The 22,687-nt window shown below is 46.5% G+C and overlaps 2 protein-coding genes across 4 annotated transcripts in view; both read left to right on the top strand.

The window, feature by feature from the left end:
* VAMP5 (vesicle associated membrane protein 5) overlaps positions 1-20,611 on the top strand; it is a gene marked incomplete at its 5' end in the record, with an annotated part of 36,012 nt that extends 15,401 nt beyond the window's left edge. Inside the window, 3 exons of the mRNA XM_083368869.1 lie at positions 1,803-1,940; positions 19,380-19,985; positions 20,343-20,611. Coding sequence (XP_083224995.1) covers positions 1,803-1,940; positions 19,380-19,574 — 333 coding nt within the window. The 3' untranslated portion in view covers positions 19,575-19,985; positions 20,343-20,611. The remainder of the gene's footprint in view (positions 1-1,802; positions 1,941-19,379; positions 19,986-20,342) is intronic.
* Positions 20,612-20,672: 61 nt separating this feature from the next.
* Positions 20,673-22,503, top strand: RNF181 (ring finger protein 181). 3 transcript variants are annotated; one of them, XM_083368184.1, is made up of 5 exons: positions 20,719-21,356; positions 21,439-21,566; positions 21,728-21,843; positions 21,909-21,983; positions 22,205-22,503. In XM_083368184.1, the coding sequence occupies exons 1-5, from the start codon at positions 21,265-21,267 to the stop codon at positions 22,262-22,264; spliced, it is 471 nt and encodes a 156-aa protein (XP_083224310.1). In that variant the 5' UTR covers positions 20,719-21,264; the 3' UTR covers positions 22,265-22,503. The 3 variants fall into 3 exon arrangements, with proteins under 3 accessions (XP_083224309.1, XP_083224308.1, XP_083224310.1); XM_083368183.1 differs by lacking the exon at positions 21,728-21,843 and having other exon boundaries at positions 20,673-21,356; XM_083368182.1 differs by having other exon boundaries at positions 20,673-21,356; positions 21,439-21,843.
* The last annotated feature ends 184 nt before the right edge of the window (positions 22,504-22,687 follow it).

Here is a 22,687-nt window from a genome sequence, read left to right as displayed (position 1 = left end):
TGACACTTTGAACATTGAACTTATCAAAGGTGCCGGGAGTCATGGTGACACTGACTACAGTACTTCCACACCAGCCATCTCCAGTGGTTAAAATTCCTCTGATGCACCAATCAGGGACATATAAACTTCCCACTATCTCTTGTATCTGTATTTCTCCCAACTGTCTGTCTCTCCCAACAAAGTTTCCATAATGGATACTTGGAGTACTCATTAAAATCTGTGAGATATTAATAGGAACCGCTACCATTGGAATCTTCATTGTCTTCTCATTCAAATGAGAACATACCCAACAACTGGAGTGTCCTGATTTCCTAGCATAAAGATATTTCAAAGCTAGCCAAGCATCGGTTGGTTTGATATCCATAACTTCCATATTCACATCATAAAATGGTTCAGTATTTTCTATAATGTCAGTAACAGGTACAGCAGAAGGAGGAGGAGTGGCTTGAAAAGCATTTTTTAATTTGTTGCCATCTCCACCCTTCATCCGAATGCAGACCTTAACCTGCTCATTCAAATTATTGCTAGTAGTAATAATTACGTCATCCCACAGACACCATTTAGTGGCAGTATATATCAATATACACTGAGGGGGCCACCGTTTTCTCAGTTTATTAAGTAATTGTTGACTGAAAACTCTAGAAATTGGTGCTTTACCTTTCACTTCTGAGCTGCATTTGCATTGTGTTCCAGAACTTGCTGGAAGTGTTAGGACTGGAGTGAAAAGTAGGCCATACAATAACAACAGCAATATCCCCATCTTTCTCTAAGCAAGGAATATTACAACAATCAACAGTTAACAAGATGATAACAGTGATAATCAGTAATACAATTATAATTGTAAAAGAACACACTCAGGAACTGATATTTCTTCTGACTTCTTTCTTCCAAACACACAGAAAAGTAGAAATCCAAGTGCAATTAACAAACCCCAAGTTACCCAAAATTGCCAAGATTCCAGCATCAGTTTAATTCGTAGAGGATGTTCAGCTGGTTGAACAGTCCAGATGGCTGGTTCTTCCACTGGTCCCTTCATTTGGGTATTATGTGTCCATCCCTTCTCTCAGGTTCTCAGAGCAGTTTCAGTGGTTAACAGCACTTGGTATGGTCCCTTTTAAGTTCATTATAAGGACAGATATTATAAGGACAGACTGCATTTATATCCCACTTTTGTTATTTTTACAAATAATTCAAAGCAGTGAACATATCCATCTTCCTCCTCCTATTTTCCCCACAACAACCCTGTGAGGTGGGTCCAGCTAAGCGAGAGGGACTGGGCCAAAGCCACCCAGCCAGCTTTTATGGTTCAAGCGGGACTTGAACTCAAGGTCTCCTGCTTTCTCGTCTGGTGCATTAATTACTAGAGCAAACTGGCTCTCAAATGTTAAATGTGTGGTATCTGGAGCATGCTAAGGGAAAGATAAAATGCAACAAATTAGCAAGAAATGTGTGTTTGGGATGTTTAAATGCTCTGCCTCCATTAGCTTTGCTCATCTTCTACTGGAAATCAAGAAAAATTGTGCAATGCACGGGTGACCCTCCAACAGTTTTTCTTTCCAGAGGAAGGTCCCTTCTGGAGGAGGTTCACCTGGGGTGCAGAAGGGCGGCTTGCACCCTGAGCAGACCTGGCTGCTCTCTCATGAGAATCCAGGGCTGTCACATTGGCGTGAAAAAGGCATCTTCAGCTCATCTGCTTTAGCCTCCCTGGCACTGGGCAGCTGCGCCTTGCGCCTCTCAAGGAGCGTCTTCTTGAGCCCCAGCCCCTCCTGTCCCACCCTATGACACCCTGTCCCCTTCTGCAGGGCGAGAACCAGCTGGGGCGATGCCAGCAAAAGGCTGAGGAGGTGACGGAAATCATGCTAGACAACTACACCAAGGTGTTGGACCGCGAGGGCAAGCTTAGTGACCTGGATGAGCGGGCTGATGAGCTTTGTAAACAGGTATGGAAGGTGATGTGGGGACTGGGTGGGGCACCCAGGAAGACCAGTGTGCTGCCACCACGTGGCTGTGTGGAGAAATGTGGGCGGTCAGACCCTCCTACCCTATGATGTATTTCCTTTTCCCTCCCCTTTCTGGGATGGACTTCCTCCTCCTTTGTCCCTAGAGAGTCCATTCTCTTTTAGCCTGAAGACATGGGGTAACTTGCAGACTCAATATGCTGTTCCTGGGAATACTACCATTTTCTAACCTTAGAGATACCTTGGAAATATCTTGGAAATGCTGTACAAAGGTCATCTGAATGCATCCACCTACTGTATTCAACTGTACATGCAATAAAGGTATTTCTATATGATAAAAGGTGTCTCTACAAGTTCAAAACTATCTGGAGAGATCTGTTAATGTTAATGATATCTGTTATACAGACCATAGAAATCTTAACAAGAGATTAATTAAAGTACAACAGCTTCGATCCAGAATAGTTAGAAAATGGCATTAAATTCCTCTTGTCTGCATATTCCTGCAATCAAGCATAGTTAGAAAATGTGTTTTAATTCCTAAAATCTGCAGCCTAAAGTCTGTAATGTTTTCTACAATCAAACTCAGTCAGGAAATGTAATTTGAATTCTTTCTATCCGCTTCTAAAGTGTGCATGATTCTCTGCAACTAAAGCTCAGTCAAAAGGTGCTTCTATAAACTTGCATGCCTACAGTAAAAAGGAAACTGAGTAATTCATTGTTCTCCAGCTGATTCTGCAAAGAGCAGAGCTGTGTTGTCACGATTCTGTTTGTGTGGATTGATGTTTCTTCCTGTTTTCCTGAGGAGACCACTCAAAAGGCTTGTTAAAAATTTACTGCCTCCTTGCTTGAAATGCAATGAATCTCTCCTGAGATCTGTCTCCAACGTTTCTAATTACAAAGAGAGACTGTGTTTGTAAGCTTGAGTTTTGTGAAATCAAGATGCAAAATTAGAAATTCCTGTCTGTCTTCTACTAAAGAAAACATTGCCTCTCACCTAAATTGTCTGAGAAAGTTCAGAGATTTACTGTTGCAAACAATTGGTTTCAGAGCTGAATCTTTATTCAAGGAGGATAAAAGTTTGTTTGTTTGCAAAACCCTTTCTCTCTGGCTCAGCCATAAAGTAGGCAATAAAAGTGTAATAAAACCATAAATTGTCATGGAAACCAGGCATCTGGTGGAAGGAAGCCACTGCTAGTCTTTACCCCCACCTTCGGAATGCCAGCTAATGTAGCAGCTTGCAAGCTTGGTTTTATGCTAAGGCAGGCAGCGACCCCTGGTGGCCAAATTGAAACGCTTAAACTGTCTGCAAATTTGAAACGCATGCAAGCTATGCAAGCATTTTATTTGGATAAGCAAGTGATTTATCGTACTCTAGCTATAAACTAGGAACAAAGAGCAAATTAACCTTCATCAGACACAGTTTTATAGCCTACAGTTGGTATTCTTAATACAGACAGGAAGTCTTTCGAGAGTTCCAGACCGGCTCACGACTAGTGGTCATAAAAAGGAACAATTGCCTCACTTTGCATCCAAATTCAAGCTAGAGACAATAACAGGCTTGTATCCAAACAGCGACCTCTAGTGGTCAAGGGGTGAACTTCGCTGAAGTACTCACCTACACAAGCAGCATCCCAGTGGCTGCTCAGCAAGTAAAAGGCTTGTCCTCAGGCACGTGTAGAGTGCCCCCTAGTGGTCAAAGGGTGAACTTTCCTGAAGTCCCTAACCATGCAGAAGGCACCCCCTGGTGGTCAAAGACTGAAGTTCACCGAATTTAGTCAAAATTAACTAGGAAGTTTTCTGTATCTGTCCTAGCCATGGCAGGGTGTCCCATTGATCCAGAAGAGCTGGTTCAACCAGACAACCCTGATTTGCACCAAGAAGTTGCAAGACCCAAGCGTACAATAAAACCAACCCAGAAACTCATAGAAAATTATGAGGCAATTAAAGATGAACTTTCCAGTGGTCTGTCAAAGCTATGGGACAGAACCGCACACGCCATGACAATTTTGCAGAGTCTTAAGGGCAATCCTGCTGACTTGACAGACTCTATAGATCGCCTATCTGCAGCTTATGAATATTACCAACGGCAGTATGCAAAATACATAGGTTTTTTGAATGACTCTAATGTAGATGATTCCTTAGCAGAATTAACCAAAATTGAGGATCTGAACCAGCAAAGAGATCTCCTAGTGCAAGATGCAATGAATAAGGCAAAAATCCGTATTGCTGAACCGCAGGATACCAGATCCCATAGAACCACATCAACTAAAGTCACATTACGCTCTGCTAGATCCTCTCACTCCAGGGCTTCAACGATATATCACAAGCTACTAGAGGCCCGTGCGCTTGTAAAAAAAAAAGGACGTGCTTGCTTCCTTTGTCAGGAAGGAAGTTGAAATAGAAGCCCAGAGAAAAGTCCGTCAAGCAAAGGAGGAAGCCCAAATGAAAATTCTGCAAATAGATAAGGAACAAGCAGCTGCCCTGGCAAAGCTGAAAGTCCATGAACAGGCAGCAAAGAAAAACACCGATGTGGAGTGTTCCATCCCAACAGTAGTGGAAGATCCGATGGAATGCACCAGTCAATACGTGTTAAAGCATAATATTTGCAACGATGCAGAGCCATCTTCCACATTGCCTACAAACATCACAGAGACCCCAGAACTGCAAATGTCTGTACTCCTTCAGCACCACAAGTGCATTCTCTGCACTTCCCACTCACCACTCAGAGACCACAGAACTGCAAGGGCCTACACCCCTTCAACAACGCAACACAGGTGTGTCAGCTGTGCTTCCCACAAAGAGCACAGAAGCCCCGCACCTGCCAGAGCCTACATCTCTTCAACGCCCAAAAGCAGATACATCAGCTGTGCTTCCTACAGACAGCACAGAAGCCCCAAGCCTGCCAAGGCCAGCACCTCTTCAACGCCCAGAAGCAGGTGCGCCAACACTTCAAACTGCACCACCTCTTGCCAACGACAACGTAACTTCCAGCAATGATCAACGGTTGAATCGACAGCCAGCACAAGCTTTAGAGAATACACCGCAGCTGAATGCCTTTACAACATCACTCTATCCTGGTGCACCTCATCCTTATTCACCAGAGAACCTCCACACCCAAGGGGCCCAACAAGTTTCTTTGGCATCAAGGAGTGAGGGGTTAGACCGTTCTGACCATGCCAGGTACATGATTCGACAAGAGCTTCTCAACTCTAGCTCCTCAAAGTTTAATGACCGTCCAGAGACCTACAGATCCTGGAAAGCAACCTTCAAAGCTGCTATTGCTGATCTCAACTTCAACTTCAGAGAGGAACTCGATCTACTCTTTTCCTTCCCCCCATTCTCATATTTTTGCAGGTTCATAAGTCACCATGCCTGGACGAACAATGACCCCAGCTTCAACTACCCTGAATCCAGTGTGCCTGCTCCATCACCATCACCAAGGTATGTTAACACAGCAGCTCAACACAAAGATTCACATGGAGCTGTGTCTACAAGAAAGACGGACATCTCACCTCCTATATCATCTCCTCCTCAATGGGGTGATTCAGGTGGTGGCAACTCACATCCTGTACCATCTCCTCCTAAATGGAGTGATTCAGGTGGTGGGGATGAAGATCCCAATCGTCAGTGTCCTATTCACAAACTGCCTCACCCTCTTAGAAAATGTCATCAGCTTAGAGCAATGACTATACAAGAGCGGAAAGAGGTTCCTCAAAACTTGGAACATGCTACAGATGCTATGCTTTATATGGTCATTTATATAGTCAGTTTGCTAAAAATTGTAAAGCCTTTGTCAAGTGCACAGAATGCGATAGCGACAAACACGATACAGCTACGCATCCTGCTCCACTTCCAGGCAATCCACAGCAACCACCTGTATCCAACCCCGCTTCAAATTATGGGGAGCAGCATGGCGGGGAGCAACAAAGTCACTCTCCAGTCACCAACGTTTCTCCTTTACCCTATCTTCAAGTTAGAGACCTTGTTCTGTTTAAGGAGCAACGACCTCAAGAATCAAAGGGCACCAAAATCTTTCATCAGACCATCGCAGAACTTGTCCTGCTTTTGCCTCTTGAAGACTGAACTCATTGTTTTCCTTGTTGAATCCTGACTTCAAGAAGAAAAGTGCCTTCAACTTGATCCAGACTATTGAGGCCTGAAAAGGCAATTGTTGTTATTACAATATATATGCATGTTCTTTTATATCTTTCAGGTCTTGAACACAACAAGCAAAACCTCAGCCTGAAAGGGCAGTTTTTATTATTGCAATATGTATGCATGTTATTTCTTATATATCTCAGGTTTCTATGTCTTATATATATCATGTTGATTTTTATATCTTTCAGGTTTTATACCTCATATGTATGCATGTTTATTTTATATTTATCAGGTTTTTATGTCTATCTTAGATTTATTACTTATATCTCAGGTGTTTATGACAATTAGCAAACTACAAATGTGTATTTGCATTTGTATAACTATCGTTATACGTCTTTATATGGTGGTATTATGTAAGACCAGATGGGGAGTGTGCTGCCACCACGTGGCTGTGTGGAGAAATCACAATGTGGGCAGTCAGACCCTCCTACCCTATGATGTATTTCCTTTTCCCTCCCCTTTCTGGGATGGACTTCCTCCTCCTTTGTCCCTAGAGTCCATTCTCTTTTAGCCTGAAGACATAACTTGCAGACTCAATATGCAGTTCTTGGAAATACTACCATTTTCTAACCTTAGAGATACCTTGGAAATGCTGTACAAAGGTCATCTGAATGCATTCACCTACTGTATTGAACTCTACATGCAATAAAGGTATTTCTATATGATAAAAGGTGTCTTTACGAGTTCAAAACTATCTGGAGAGATCTGTTAATGTTAATGATATCTGTTATACAGACCATAGAAGTCTTAACAAGAGATTAATTAAAGTACAACAGCTTTGATTCAGAATAACCAGCAAGCTCTTTGTCCACAGCCTGGCAAGGGCAGCTGGGCCTACCTGCCAGTTGGAATTTCAGTGGGGTCAGGTCCAAGGAACATAAACCAAGGTTGGAAAGGGCCTCAGATGTCTTCTAGTCCAACCCATGGCTTCAGTAGGAGACCCTATATTATTCCAGACAAAAGGTTGTCCAACCTCTTCTTGAAAACTACTTCCAGTCAAAGACCACCCACAACTTCTGAAAGCAAGCAGTTCATTGTTTTCACTGTCAGGATTTTTTTTCCAGAATTCTAGTTTGTATCTCTCTTTACTAATCTTCCACTCATTACTTCTTATCCTGTCCTCAGGTGCTTTGGAGAATAGGGTGATCCCCCTTTTTTCTATGATAGCCCTCAAATATTGGAAGGCTGCTATGATGTCACCTCTATTCCTTCTCATTAGACTAACCATACCCAGTTCCTGCAACCATTCATATTCTGAATCAAGACTGTTGTATTGTGATTACTCTCTTGTTATCACTGTTAACAGCCCTTTTCCAGATAGCTGAACTCATGAAATACCTTGATCATCCAGAAATACCTTTATTTGCATGTAGCGTAGATTACAGCATGATAAGGTGAGTTAGGAGATATTGTACAGTATTCCAAGGTCAGAAGATGGTAATAACTCCCAGCGTCTGCACGTGGATCTGGAGCACATATCTGCTGGTTGTCACATGTCTGCCGGTTATGGAGGATATCGGGCACAGAGCCAACAAGGAGGAGGAAGTTCATCCCAGAAAAGGGGAGGGGAGAGGAAATACATCATAGGGTAGGAGGGGTTCTGGCTGCCCACATTGTAATTTCTCCAAAACGGCCACGTGGTCACAGCACACTGGTATTTCATAATACTACCATATAAAATCATATGGTAGATATTCAAATGCAAATACACGTTTATAGTTTGCTTGTTGTCATAAAACACCTGAGAGATATATAAGAGATAACCTGAGATATATACAACATAAAAACCTGAGAGATATAAGAAATAAACATGCATACATATAAGACATAAAACCTGAGAGATATAAAAATAAACATGGATACATATTGCAATAATAAGAGCTGCCATTACAGGCTGCAAATAGTCTGGATTAAAGTACAAATAACTTTTCTTCTTGCTGTGCATATCAGCATCTCGGGTCAACCAGACTATTCCATCTCTAACAATGGTGGGTGAGGTGTTACCCCCCGTTGATAGGGCTCGCAACTTGGACGTCCTCCTGGATTCACGACTCAATTTTGAAGACCATATAGGAGCCGTGACCAGGGGGGCTTTTGCCCAGGTTCGCCTGGTGCGCCAGTTGCGACCCTATCTGGACCGAGATGCCCTACGCACAGTCACTCATGCGCTCGTGACCTCCCATTTAGACTACTGCAACGCTCTCTACATGGGGCTGCCCTTGAGGACCACTCGGAGGCTTCAGCTGGTGCAGAATGCGGCCACGCGAGTCGTGATGGGGGTCTCCCGATACTCCCATGTAACACCTCTACTCCGCGAGCTGCATTGGCTTCCGGTTGCCCTCCGGGTGAGATTCAAGGGATGACCTATAAAGCCCTAAATGGCTTGGTTCCGGGATATCTGAGGGAGCACCTGCTGCCGGCATCAAGTTCCCTTCGTCCAGTGCACTCCCACAGGGAGGGTCTTCTCAGGGTGCCACCGGTAAGAGATTGCCAGCGGACGACACCCAGGGATAGGGCCTTCTTAGTGGGGGCGCCTGCCCTTTGGAACCAGCTGCCAGTGGAGCTGAGGAGTGCCCCCGACCTCCGTTCATTCCGCCGGGACTTGAAGACCTGGCTCTTCGAGCTCTCTGGCCCAGGCTGAGGATTAATCTTATTTTAACTGGGGTTTTATTTATACAGGGACAAATATAATTTTTTAAAATTTGTTTTTAACTTTTGTATCTTGGTTTTTTAATTACCCTGTAAACCGCCCTGAGTCCTTCGGGAAAGGGCGGTATATAAATGTAATAAAATAAATAAATAAATAAATAAATAAATAAATAAATAAACAAACAAACTAACTGGGAAAGGCGACGAATTCAGTCTTCAAGAGGCAAAAGCAAGACAAGTTCTGCAATAGTCTGATGAAAGTTTTTGGTGCCTTTCGATTCTTCAGCTTGATGGTCCTTAAACAGAACAAGGTCTCTTACTTGAAGATTGGGGTGAAGATGAGACCTTTGTGACTGGAGCGTGAGCCTGTTGCTCCCCACCATGTTGCTCCCTGCCATAATTTGAAGCAGGGTTGGATACAGGTGATTGCTGTGGATTGCCTAGAAGTGAAGCAGGATGCATAGCTGTATCGTGCTTGTCGCTATCGCATTCTGTGCACTTGACAAAGGCTTTACAATTTTTAGCAAAATGGTCATATGAAGCACAGCACCTGTAGCATATTCCAAGATTTTGGAGAACCTCTTTCTGCTCTTACATAGTCTTAGCTCTAAGCTCACGACATTTTCTAAGAGTGTGAGGTTTTTTGTGAATAGGACACTGACGATTAGGATCTTCATCCCCACCACCCCACCACCACCATTGAAGAGGAGATGGTACAGGATGTGAGATGCCACCACCTGAATCACTCCATAGAGGAGATGGTACAGGAGATGAAATGTCCATCTTTTTTGTAGACACAACTCCACGTGAGTCTCTGTTGAGCTGCTGTGTTAACATACCTTGATGATGATGATGGAGCAGGCACACTGGGTTCATCGAAGTCGAAGCTTGGATCGTTGTTTGTCCAGGCGTGGTGGGTTATGAACCTGCAAAAGTATGAGAATGGGGGAAAGGAAACATTATTGCGTAGTTTGGAGTCTGAGCCGTGCCGTTTCCAGTCCACCTGCAGGCAGTATGGCAGTTTTGACACCACTGGATTGACACCATGGGAGGTGTCCAAGTAGCTTAGACCAGGTAGACGTGGGTCTGTTTTTGCCAATTCTATCTCCATGAGGAAATCATTTAGTTCCTGGAGCTTGAGATTGTCTTTGTTGCCTATCTTCGGAAAGTTTTGTAGTTTTTTGAATAGAGCCTTCTCTAATGCTTCTGGGCTTCCGAAGGCTTATTCAAGTCTTGCCCACGCAGTGGCAAGACCTGCGTCTGGAGAGTCAACATGCACTGATCTCAGTCTTTTAACACGATCTGTAGATCCTGGCCCCAGCCACTTTATGAGTAGATCGAGTTCCTCTCTGGCGGTAAGGTTGAGATCAACAACAGCCTTGAAGGTTGCTTTCCAGGATCTGTAGTTTTCTGGACGGTCATCAAACCTTGAGAGGCCGTTGGCGATGAGCTCTCGATGAGTCGTGTGTCTGGAGTAGTCAGAATGGTCTGGTCTTTCACTCCTTGATGCCACAGAAACTTGTGGGACCCCTTGGGTGTGAAAGTTCTCTGGTGAATAAGGGTGAGGTATACCAGGGGAAAATGATGATGCACGAGCGTTCAGCTGTGGTGTAGCTCCTAAGGCTTGTGCTGGCTGTCGATTCAATCGTTGTTCATTGCTGGAAGTTACGTTGTCACTGGCAAGATGTGATGCAGTTTGAAGTGTTGGTGCACCTGTGATGTGGGGTTCAGGAGGTGCAGGCCTTTGTAGGCTTGGGTTCTGTGTGTTCATAGGAAGCACAGCTGACACACCTGCGTGGTGGCGTGGAGGAGGGGTAGGCCTTTGCAGGCGTGGGGCTTCTCTGCTGTTCGTAGGAAGCACAGTTGACGCACCTGCATTGTGTTGCTGAAGAGGTGTAGGCTCTTGTAGTTCTGTGTTCTCTGAGTGGTGAGTCAGGACAGCGTTGTTCGTAGGAGGTGCAGAAAATGGCTCTGCATCGTTGCAAACATTATGCTTTAGGACATATTGACTGGTGCGTTCCATCGGATCTTCCACTTCTATTGGGATGGAACAATCTGGATCGGAGCCTTCCTGCATTGCCTGTTCATAGACCCTCAGCTTTGCGTGGGTAGCTGCTTGTTCCTTTTCTACAGTTGCAAAAAAAAGTATGTGAACCCTTTGGGATTATGTGGAGTTTTGCATGAATTGGCCATAAAATGTGCTCTAAATGTCATGTAAGTCACAACAATAGAAAAACACAGTCTGCTTAAAATAATACTACACAAACATTAGCTGTTGTCATGTTTTAATTGAACATAAGATAGAAACATTCACAGTACAGGGTGGAAAAAGTATGTGAACCCCTAGCCTAATGACTTCTCCAAGAGCTAACAGGAGCCAGGAGTGAGCCAGCCTTGACTCCTATCAGTGTGATGATATTGGATGTGTTGCTGACAGCTGTCCTGCCCTTTAAAAACACACACCTGTTTTGGGTTTACTGGTCTCAAGAAGCACTGTCTGATGTGAACCACGCCTCGCAGAAAAGAGCTCTCAGAAGACCTACGATCAAGAATTGTTGACTTGCATGAAGCTGGAAAGGGTTACAAAAGTATCTCCAAAAGCCTTGATGTTCATGTGTCCACGGTAAAACAGACTGTCTACAAATGGAGAAAGTTTAGCACTGTTGCTACTCTCCCTAGGCGTGGTCGTCCTGTAAAAATGACTGCAAGAGCACAGTGCATAATGCTTAATGAGATAAAGAAGAATCCTAGAGTGTCAGCTAAAGACCTACAGAAATCTCTGGCACATGCTAACATTTTTGTTGACAGATCTACAATAAGGAAAACATTAAACAAGAATGGAGTACATGGGAGGACACCACGGAGGAAGCCATTGCTGTCCAAAAAAAATATTGCAGCACGTTTGAAGTTTGCAAAAGAGCACCTGGATGTTCCACAGCACTACTGGCAAAATATACTGTGGACAGATGAAACCAAAATTGAGTTGTTTGGGAAAAACACACAACACTATGTGTGGAGAAAAAAAGGCACAGCACACCAACATCAAAACCTCATCCCCACTGTAAAACATGGCGGAGGGAGCATCATGGTTTGGGGCTGCTTTGCTGCCTCAGGGCCTGGACGGATTGTTGTCATTGATGGGAAAATTAATTCCAGAGTTTATCAGGACATTTTGCAGGAAAACGTACGACCATCTGTCCACCAACTAAAGCTCCGCAGAGGATGGGTGATGCAACAGGACAATGACCCAAAGCATACAATTAATTCAACAAAACAATGGCTTCAACAGAACAGAATATGCCTTCTGGAGTGACCCAGTCAGAGTCCTGATCTCAGCCCGATTGAAATGCTGTGGCATGACCTTAAGAGAGCGATTCACACCAGACATCCCAAGAATATTGCTACACTGAAACAGTTTTGTGAAGAGGAGTGGTCCAAAATTACTCCAGATCGTTGTGCAGGTCTGATCTGCAACTACAGAAAATGTTTGGTTGAGGTTATTGCTGCCAAATGAGGGTCAACCAGTTATTAAGTCCAAAGGTTCACATACTTTTTCCACCCTGCACTGTGAATGTTTCCATCTTATGTTCAATTAAAACATGACAACAGCTAATGTTTGTGTAGTATTATTTTAAGCAGACTGTGTTTTTCTATTGTTGTGACTTACATGACATTTAGAGCGCATTTTATGGCCAATTCATGCAAAGCTCCACATAATCCCAAAGGGTTCACATACTTTTTCTTGCAACTGTATTTGCAGAATTTTCATTTGGGCTTCCACCTCTGCTTGGCGAGCCTCCTCCTCTGCTTGGCAGGCCTTCTCCTCTGCTTGGTGGGCTTTCTCCTCTACTTGGCAGGCTTTGCTCTGGGCTTCTATTTCAGCTTCCTTTCTGGCAAAGGAAAGAAGCACGTTCTTTTCTTCTGCAAGCACACGGGCCTCTACTAGCTTGTCATGTATGGATGAAACCCTGGAGCGAGAGGATCTAACGGAGCGTCCTGTGTGTCTACTTGATGTGGACCTATGAGATCTGGTCTCCTGCAGTTCAGCAGTACGGATTTTTGCCTTATTCTTTGCATCTTGCACTAGGAGATCTCTTTGCTGGTTCAGTTCCTCATTCTTGGTTAGTTCTGCTGAAGAAGCATCTACATTAGAGTCATTCAAAAAACCTATGTATTTTGCAGACAGCTGCTGGTAACTCTCATATGCTGCAGATAGACAATCTATAGAGCCTCTGAATTCAACAGGATTATCCTTAAGGCTCAGCAAAACTGACATGCAGTATTCAGTTCTGTTCTATAGTTCTGACAGATTACTGGAAAATTCATCTCTAGTTGCCTCATAATTTTCTCTGATTTTCTGGGTTGGTTTTATTGTACGCTTGGCTTTTACAGCAGGATCTTTGCGCAAATCAGAGTTGTCTGGTTGAACCAGCTCTTCTGAATCAATGGGACACTCAGCCATGGCTAGGATAGGTACAGAAAACTTCCTAGGTATTTTTAGCTAATTCGGTGAACTTCACTCTTTGACCACCAGGGGACGCCTTCTGTATGGTTAGAGACTTCAGGGAAGTTCACCCTTTGACCACTAGGGGGCACTTTCTGTGTGGTTTTAGACTTCAGGGAAGTTCACCCTTTGACCACTAGGGGGCAATCTACACGTGCCTGGGGACAAGACTTTTACTTGCTGAGCAACCACTGGGGTGCTGCTTGAGTAGGTGAGTACTTCAACGAAGTTCATCCCTTGACCACTAGATGTCGCTGTTTGGAAGCAAGCCTGTTATTGTCCCTAGCCTTCACTTGGACACAAGGTCAGCCAAATTGTTTCTTCTTAGGACCACAAGTTTGTAAGCCGGTCTGGAACTCTTAAGGAGCTGCCTGTCCGTATTAAGAGTGTCAACCATAGGCTGTAAACTGTGCCGTTAACGAAGCTTAATTTGCTCCTTGTTCCTTTCTTTAGAGCTAGCGAGACTCAGCTTCACGTGCAGTTTAAATTTGCAGACAGTGTAAACATTTCAGTTTGACCACCAGAGGTCGCTGCCTGCTTTGACATAAATCCAAGCTTGCAAGCTGCTGTATTAGCTTACATTCCAAGGGTGGGGGCCTCTTTCACTGAGCAGTAAACCAAGGGCTTGGTTGCCAAGGCAGTTAATTGTTTTATGACCTTTTTATGGCTTCCCTGAGCAGTCTTTTGAACAAAGGATTTTAGCAAACTGGCAAACCTTTTTTTTCCGTTTGAGTAAAATTCAGCTCTGAACACAAAAGTAAGTCTCTGAACTTTCCAGTGAAATTGGGTGAAAGACAGTTTTGGAGAAGACAGACAGGAAGTTTCGATCCTGCATTCGATTTTATAAACTCAAGCTTACAAACACAGTCTCTCTTGCAATTAGGAACGTTTGTAGCATTCAAAGTACATCTTAGCAGAGTTCATTTGCATTTTAAGGCCTCTCCAATTACTTAAAACGCTGGCTAGTGATTCACTGGCAAGGAAACAGTAAGATTTTAACCAGCCTTCTGGCTGGTTTCCTCAGGAATACAGGAAGAGACAACATTGACAGAAACTCAATCCTAGAAACACGGCTCTGCTTCTTGCAAAATCAGCTGGAGAATGGCGAATTACTCATCTCCTTTTTATGGCAGGCATGCACTATTTCGAAGCACCTTTTGACTGAGCTTTGCTTGCAGGTAACATGCACATGTAGGATTGCAGACATAAGGAATTCAAATTACATCTTCTGACTAAGCTTGCTTGCAGAAAACATGCATACTTTAGATGGCAGACAAAGGGAATTCAAATTACATCTTCTGACTATTCTGAATCAAGACTGCTGTATTGTGATTACTCTCTTGTTATCACTGTTAACAGCCCTTTTCCAGATAGCTGAACTCATGAAATACCTTGATCATCCAGAAATACCTTTATTTGCATGTAGCGTACATTACAGAATGATAAGGTGAGTTAGGAGATATTTATTTATTTATTTTATTTTAATCCCATTTACATCCCGCCCTTCTCCGAAGACTCAGGGTGGCTTACAATCTAAAGCACAATGTGCTTAGCAATAGCCTTCATTCTATGTATATGCCTGCTTATTAGGGCTTTCGCCCCCCCCAAGCGACATTATTACAAAGTCAGCTTTTTGCCCCCAACAATCTGGGTCCTCATTTTACCTATCTCGGAAGGATGGAAGTCTGAGTCAACCTTGAGCCTGGTGGGATGTGAACCTGCACTAATTGCAGGCAGCTGATGTTACTTAAGGAGGCATTAGCCCACTGCTCCACCAAGGCTCTATTGTACAGTATTCCAAGGTCAGAAGATGGTAATAACTCCCAGCGTCTGCACATGGATCTGGAGCACATGTCTGCTGGTTATCATGTCTGCCGGTTATGGATGATATCAGGCACAGAGCCAACAAGAAGGAGGAAGTTCATCCCAGAAAAGGGGAGGGGAGAGGAAATACATCATAGGGTAGGAGGGGTTCTAGATGCCCACATTGTAATTTTCCCAAAACGGCCATGTGGTGGCAGCACAATTCAACATATGCTTTAGCCTACATCCCTTATCATCTTTGTTGCTCTTCTCTGTACTCTTTCTAGATGTCAAGTTTCCCACGGATGAGCTCTTCAAAGGACTCTGAGGCATTGTTTACCTTAAAAGTCTTTTATTAGAGCCCTGTAACATCAGCAATGCTTGCTGGAAGCTGGAATCTGAATTCCCCTCCCCTTAGCACAATAATATTAAACACAGTTCTCCTTTCATTGCCGTCATTAATCACATTCTCCAATTAGTTTGAAGGGTCAGTTTTCCCTTCTGTTAGACAACCCACCAAGTTCTTATCTTCTCGTATTTCAAAACAGCCTTGAGAGACATTCTTCCTCTACCCTCCAGCACCAACTGATTCTAGCTCTAAAAGTAACACACGTTTTAAATATGAAATAGCTGCTTCTTCATCTTTTGTCAAAGCAAGAACATCCGATGTTAGCAGCGTTGACGCTAGAGTCTCAGCAACTTTTTAATATTGTGGTGTCCAGAACTGGACACAGTATTCCAAGCGTGGCCTCACTGTCCACACTATAGAGTGCTATCATTTCCCGTAATCTTGATGCTATCCCTCTGTTGATGCATCGTAAGACTGCATTGGATTTTTTGGCACTGTTGGCTCATACTTAACTGCTGCTCCACTAGGTGGGACACCTAGGTCCCTCTCACAGTCACTATTGTTGAGCCAGGTAGCACCTATTCAATATCTGTGCATTTTATTTTTCCTGCCCAAGTGTCAGACCTTACTTTTCTCACCACTGAACTGCACTTCGTTGGATAGGGCCATGTTCAAGTCTGTCAAGATCCTTCTGGATATTGACCCCATCTTCTAAAGTGTCCGCTATTCCCCCGCCTTGTCTGCAAATCTGATGACTTTCTCTTTCATCCCCTCATGTATATTATTGATGAAGATATTGAAGAGTACCAGGCAGAGGTAGCCCTCTGCATGCTTCCCTCCACTGAGGATTATATGTTGAGCCTGGTTTGTCAGCCAGTTGAAACTCTGGTAGGGATGCTGTGTATCCCGCATTTTTCACTTTCCAAGGAGTAGGTTGGGATCTACTGTTATCGACTGCCTTACTCAGGTGGAAGTCAACTAGTCCAACAGTATTTCCCTGATTCACTAATTAGCCACCTTGTCAAAGAATACAATTAGGTTTGTCTGGCGTGATCTTTTTTTAACAAACCCATATTGGCTTCTAGTAATCACTTTGCTTGTTTCCAGGTGCTTGAAAATCCATTGTTTGATTGGATTCTCAGTTATTATTGACAGACTGATTAGTCTGCAGCTTCCTGGATCCATTTTTTCCTGTTTTTGAAGTTTGTAACCACATCAGCTCTTTTCTTGTCCTCTGGGAATTCCTGGTGCTCCAGGAGCTTTGAAAGATTTTTTTCAGTGACTCTCAGATCGCATCTGCCAACTCCTTCAGAGCCCTGGGGTGTCATTCATCTGGTCCTGGAGATCTGAATTCATCTGAAGGGGAGAGAGATTCTCTTATTTTCTTGCATATTTTGACTTGTATTCTTATTCTCCTTCATAGTATTGCTTTTGATGTTTTTTCCTTTTGTGTAAAGACAGATGCTGAGAATGAATTAAGCAGTCCCATTTTCTCCCTGCTGCCTGTCACCTCCTTGCCAACTTCTCCCATTAGTGAACCAATAGTTTTCTTGATTTTTTCTTGTTTTGTCATGTTGAATTTTTTTTATTGACATTTGTAGCAAGTCTTAGTTCGTTCTGAATCTTAGCTTTCCTGACTTCATCTTTGCAGATTCCAGCCATATGCTGGTATTCTGCCTTAGTTATGTGTCCCTCTTTCCATTTTTTGTACTTCTTTTTGTCTCTCAGTTTTTCAGAGTTATTTATGCAAGCATACTGGTCTCAGTGATATTGTGTTAGACAGAGCTTTCATAATTCCATTTTTCAGTTTCCCAAGTGTCTTGAGTTGTTTTCCCGGTTAAAATTTGCATCCTTGGAATTCTTCCTAAGCTTTCTCTTTAAGCTTTCTTAAGTCCAAGATTCTAGTTTGACTTTGTTCTATTGGTTCTGTGTACATTGTATTGAATTCCAAAATGACATGATCGTTCTCCCCCAAAGTTTCCAGAACTTCAACTGCTCCTATAGCTGACCCTCTGGATAACATTGTTGTCTGCTAGGAACCTGTTTGATCTCCTACTAGGTGCAGAGTTTGTCTCCCAATTGATAACAGGGTAATTAAGTTCCCCATCACTACTGTAGCATGCATCCTGCACCCTTTAACTGATTAGCAAAATGTCCATCTATTTCCTCTGCTTGGTTGGGAGCTTTGTAGTCGGAATGGGACAACTTGCTGTGACCAACTCACCGCAGCCAAATCACTGCAGGGACAACTCCACATGGGACAATTTGCTCTGCACTGAGCGACAGCGTCCGTATGCCCCGACCGGATCTTTCGTGTTTTGTAACACCTTGTATTTAACTTGCTTTTTTTTTTACCTTGCCACACAAATTTACATAAATCTTTCTGCCATTGTTTAAATCAGGGGTCCCCAACCTGTGGGCTGCGTGAATGGCTGGCCAGTGTGCGTTTGTACGCATGCACAGAGCCCCTCTTGTGGGAGCATCGCCACAAACATTGGCATTTGCAGCCTCACTCGTGCGAGCAACAGGTGTTTGTGCACACACGTTTACCCCTTCCACAAAACCATCCCTTCTTTCCCTCCTCTCCCCCGCTCCAGGCCGCCAACACCCAAAGGTTTAAATGATACATCCATTGTTAGAACAGGCATTGTCTGGAACACAAATAGCATGCTAGGTAAAACGTTAAATTTTAGTCACAGAAATTCTTCCCAATAGTGAGAATTGTAGTTTTTCCCATCTTAGCATATCCTTTCCAACTTCTTAACATTTTGAAAAAATGTTTTGTTATGATTTAATGTGGTCAGTTAAAACAAACTGATGGCATTTGCCTTATTCAGCCTGGCTGATGTTCCAATGGTTTGAACCTCTGGCTCCAAGCTGTAAAAGCAGCTTCAACAAACACATAACATTAACTGGAATTATTAGTGTTGTAATGCACAGCAGTAGGGTCTTACTCCCTCTTAACAGCCTTCGGTGTTGAATAAAATAGATTTTGCATCTCCTCCAAAAAGGTGCCAAACCACTCTGATTAATTAACATCCACAGCTTCTGCCATTAATTTCCTTTCCTTTCCTTATGGGTTTGCTTCTCCTGGAAAAAGACCATGAATTCTGTAGGGAGCTGAGTTCCCCTCTGCCTAACCATGTGCAGCTCTTGGGCCCAAATATGCCCTTTCAAAGCCACACCAGCAATGACCGGGTTGTTGACCACCTCACTTCAGTCCACTTTCCTGTTATCACCACGGAAGGGGCTGCTAGAAGCCTTATAGCGGACTCTCAACCAGGCCTTGAAGTCAGAAGTGGGGCCAGAGGCTGTGAGTAGCTTTCAGGCAGGTACTTGCAGAGAAGTGTGACTGGGCTGAATCTCTCCTCACTGTGGAATTTGTGCCTGGTCTTCTAGGCTGGCCACTGGCCACTGGCCACTTCCCTCAAGCAGGCAGCCATTCCAGGGCAGAAGCTGGAACACGCGTCTTTTCAGCCATTGGCTCTACTAATGGCTAACCTTCATGACGTGGGCAATTCCCATGGAAGCCACGGAGAGACCTTAGGGCCAAAGGCCCATGGCCACAATGGACCCCAAATTTCCATTGATAAGCAAAACACTTAACTGAATTGTGCTCCTTTATGACCATTTTGCCACAATTGTTAAGCTAATCACTGCAGTTGTTAAGCACATCTGGCTTCCCCCATTGACTTGGCTTGGTGGAAGCCAGCTTGGAAGGTTACCAATGGTGATCATATGAGCCAGGAGAGGGGAGCTGTCGTGAATACATGGCAGTTGCCAAGTGCCTGAATTTTGATCATGTGACCATGGGGATGTTGCAGCAGTCTGACATGTGGAAAAGTCACTTTTTTCAGTGCCGTTGTAACTTCAGTCACTAAACAAACGGTTGTAAATTGAGGACTACCTGAATTTACTGGAATGAGATTACAGCCACCTCCAATTGGGTTTTTTTTAGAGTTCTGCTTTCACCAAGACAACAAAGACACTGGCCCAGAAGAAACGCTGGGAGAATATGAAATTCAAGATCATCCTGTTGGCTGTGGTTGTGGTGGCTATTCTGCTCATCATCTCAGCCATCACCCTCTACTTCACTCTCTCTGGATCTGGGAACCAGGTGGCTCCAGCAAAGACCAGCACTGGTGGCGACTGATCAGCTGAGCTTTCAGGGGTGCAGGGCATCGGGGCTTTGCTAGGACCTGGCAGTAGCCTCGACCTCATTTCTCATTGTGGCAAGCAAACTGAGAAAGGAAGCAAAGGACACAGCCCTCTTGACGTCCACGACCTCAACACCAATAAGGACTCTCTGTGAGTGAGTGGGAAGGAAGCCGGCCAGCCAGCCAGCCTCCCTGCTTGTGTACTTCCTGCTCCATTGTCCCAGAGGAGATGCATTACTCCCAGCAGCAAGGCCTTGTGCACTGATTTCTTGGGCTACAGCAATCAAACCGGGCCCAGGCCTTGAATCTCCTGCCTCCAGCCGTCTGGTTAGAAAAGGCTCTCCTCCCACTGCTGCCCAGCTGTACTTGGGGAAGGGGCTTGCCCTCTTCTGCACCTAGGACAGAAGGTATAGGTAAAGGTAAAGGTTCCCCCGCACATGCGTGCTTGTCGTTTCTGACTCTAGGGGCCGGTGCTCATCTCCGTTTCAAAGCCGAAGAGCCAGCGCTTGTCCGAGGACGTCTCCGTGGTCATGTGGCCGGCGTGACTAGACGCCAAAGGCGCACGGAACGCTGTTACCTTCCCACTGGAGTGGTCCCTATTTTTCTACTTGCATTTTTATGTGCTTTCGAACTGCTAGGTGGGCAGAAGCTGGGACGAGTAACAGGCGCTCACTCTGTTACACGGCCTGCCAAACTGCTGACCTTCTGATTGACAAGCTCAGCGTCCTAACCCACTGAGCCACTGTGTCCCTTCAGGACAGAAGGTATATCCCACCACAACTGACACTTGTGACCTGTGGGGGGGGGGTTGCTTGGCTGTACCATTCTTGTGGATACTCTCAATTGCACACATTTTTGGTATAGGAAGGTTTCAGGATTTTTGAAACATTGAGCCTCTTAGGGTGTGTTTTGCCCTTTCTGCCTTAAATTGGTGGGAAGCTGCCCCTGGTTTTCAGCCCAGAACGTGCCCTGAAGTCTCCCGTCTCCTAGGTCTTGTTTTGAGGCCCCGAAGGGCCCCCGACGAATTTGGCCCGCTTACGCTCGGCGTGGAGCGGCTTCTCCTGGGACGGGAACTCTGAGCGTCCGAGAGCTGCGCGAAGCCCACCGCCCTCCCCGGGGAAGCCCCGGCCCGCCGGCTGGACGCGGCCGGCCAGGTTTAACTTCGCTGGAGGGAGAGCCCGAAGCGAGCGACGGCCAGCCTCCCCTCGCCTACGGCTTGCCGCCACCACCACCCCGTCTTCTTCCAGCCGCCATTTGCGCCCGCGGCTCTTTCGCCAGCGCTGCCTGGCGAGCCCCGCCGATCCCCGAGCAGCCCCGACGGAAGAGGCCGGCCCTGGAAGGGCCTCGGGTGGGCGTCGTGAGCGGAAGGGAGCCGCTCGTGCGGCGCTGCGGAGGCCGAAAGAGGCGACGGTTGGCGGTCGGGTCAGCGGCGCGTCGGGACGCTGCGCTCGCATCCGGAGACCGGCCGGCCTCTCGCGCGGCTGGCGGGGTCGCCTGAAGCCGGCTCTCCGCCCCTCCCGGGGGCGCTCGCAGCCGGAAGCGCCTCGGTCGCGCAACGGGGGCCGCTTCTGCGCTGCCGGCCAATTGCGGCGGGGCGGGGGAAAAGCCGGAGGCCCGCCCGGATTGGCCGCCTGCCGGGCCGCCGGCCGAGGAGGGCGCGGGCGGGACCGGCCTCCCGTCGCGGCCATGGCGTCCTACTTCGAGGAGCACGACTGCGAGCCCGGAGCCGCGCCGGAAGAGCGCCTGCCGCCGCGCCGCGCCCTGCTGGAGCTGGCCAGGTGGGCCCGGGCGGGGGCGGCCGGGCCGCGAGCCCAGGAGGGGCCCGGCCGGCGGGCTCACGGTCGACTTCCGCACCTCTAGGTCTCTCTTCCGCGGCCTGGAGATAGGCGCGCTGCAGGGCGGCGACTGGGACCACCGGCTTCCCCCGCCGGCCGCCAGACGGGCCGTGGAGGGCCTGCCCGAGGTCCGCGTCAGCGCCCCGCAAGCAGGTGGGCGAGGGTCGCGGGCGCTGGGCGGGAGCGGCTCCCCCGCGGGCCTTCCGGGAGCAGAGGCGGAGTCCCGGGGGCGCTTGCGGAGAAGCGCTCGGCTGACGGGGCGGGCGGCTGCAGCCGGTTTGACGCCGTGTTGTCTCTCGGCCCTCCGCGCTCAGCGAAGGGGCTCCGGTGCCCCGTGTGCCTGCTGGAGTTCGAGGCGGCGGAGGCGGCGAGGACGATGCCCTGCCAGCACCTCTTCCACGCCGGCTGCCTTCTTCCCTGGCTCGGAAAGGTGAGACGGCGGCGGGGAGAGGGGAGGCCCCCCCCGCGCAGGTGCTGAGGCCTTTCTCCCTCCAGACCAATTCCTGCCCGCTGTGCCGCCACGAGCTGCCCACCGACGACCAGGAGTACGAGGAGCACAAGGAGGAGAAGGTGAGGGGGGGGCTGGCCTTGGACTGCCTGCTCTCGGGCCGCTGGGATGTAGCTTGGGAGGGCAGGGCTCACACCCGCCTCGGTAGCAGAGCTCTTGCGTTCAGCCGGAGCCCGAGAGCCAAGCGACTCGTCTAATCTCGGTGCTGCAAGTCCAGCGCTCGCTGGGTGATGTGCTTCAGTTTGAGGTTTGCAGGGTGAACTCCTCTATTTTAATCTGAAAGGCTCGGAAGCAGCAGCAAGTGCACCGGCTGGAGTATCTCCATGGTGTGATGTACACGTGACCCTACAGTGTCGCCTTCATCATCTGGGGCAACAACCGCGGGGATTTTCCCAGTTGCAAAGGACGGGAGCAGCTTCCGGGGACAAGAAACGCCGCACTGGCAAGTCCTGTCCTCCTCCTCCTCCTCCTCCTCCTCCTCCTCCAGAGTGGCATGCAAACCTTCTCGGTGCTTTTTCTAAGCAAGTCCCCAAACGCGCAGAGAGCTCAGAGTGATTTTTGAACAATAAAAGGTAGCAAATGGCTTGTTTTCAAATGGTTGTTTGGCATTGTTGGGGCAGAAATGAGAGGAACTACCTCCCAAAATGGGCTATGTGCAAAAAAAAAAGTAGTATTCAGTTTCTCTCCACTCTTTCCCGTGTTTTGTTCTTATGTCACATCTAGCCATATTAACTCCCACTCCTAGCAAGTGCCCAGCGTAGGATTT

The sequence above is a fragment of the Vipera ursinii genome (assembly GCF_947247035.1).
Source record: "Vipera ursinii genome assembly, chromosome: 8".
NCBI classification, from domain to species: Eukaryota; Metazoa; Chordata; class Lepidosauria; order Squamata; family Viperidae; genus Vipera; species Vipera ursinii.
This window is presented reverse-complemented; position numbering and strand designations above follow the sequence as displayed.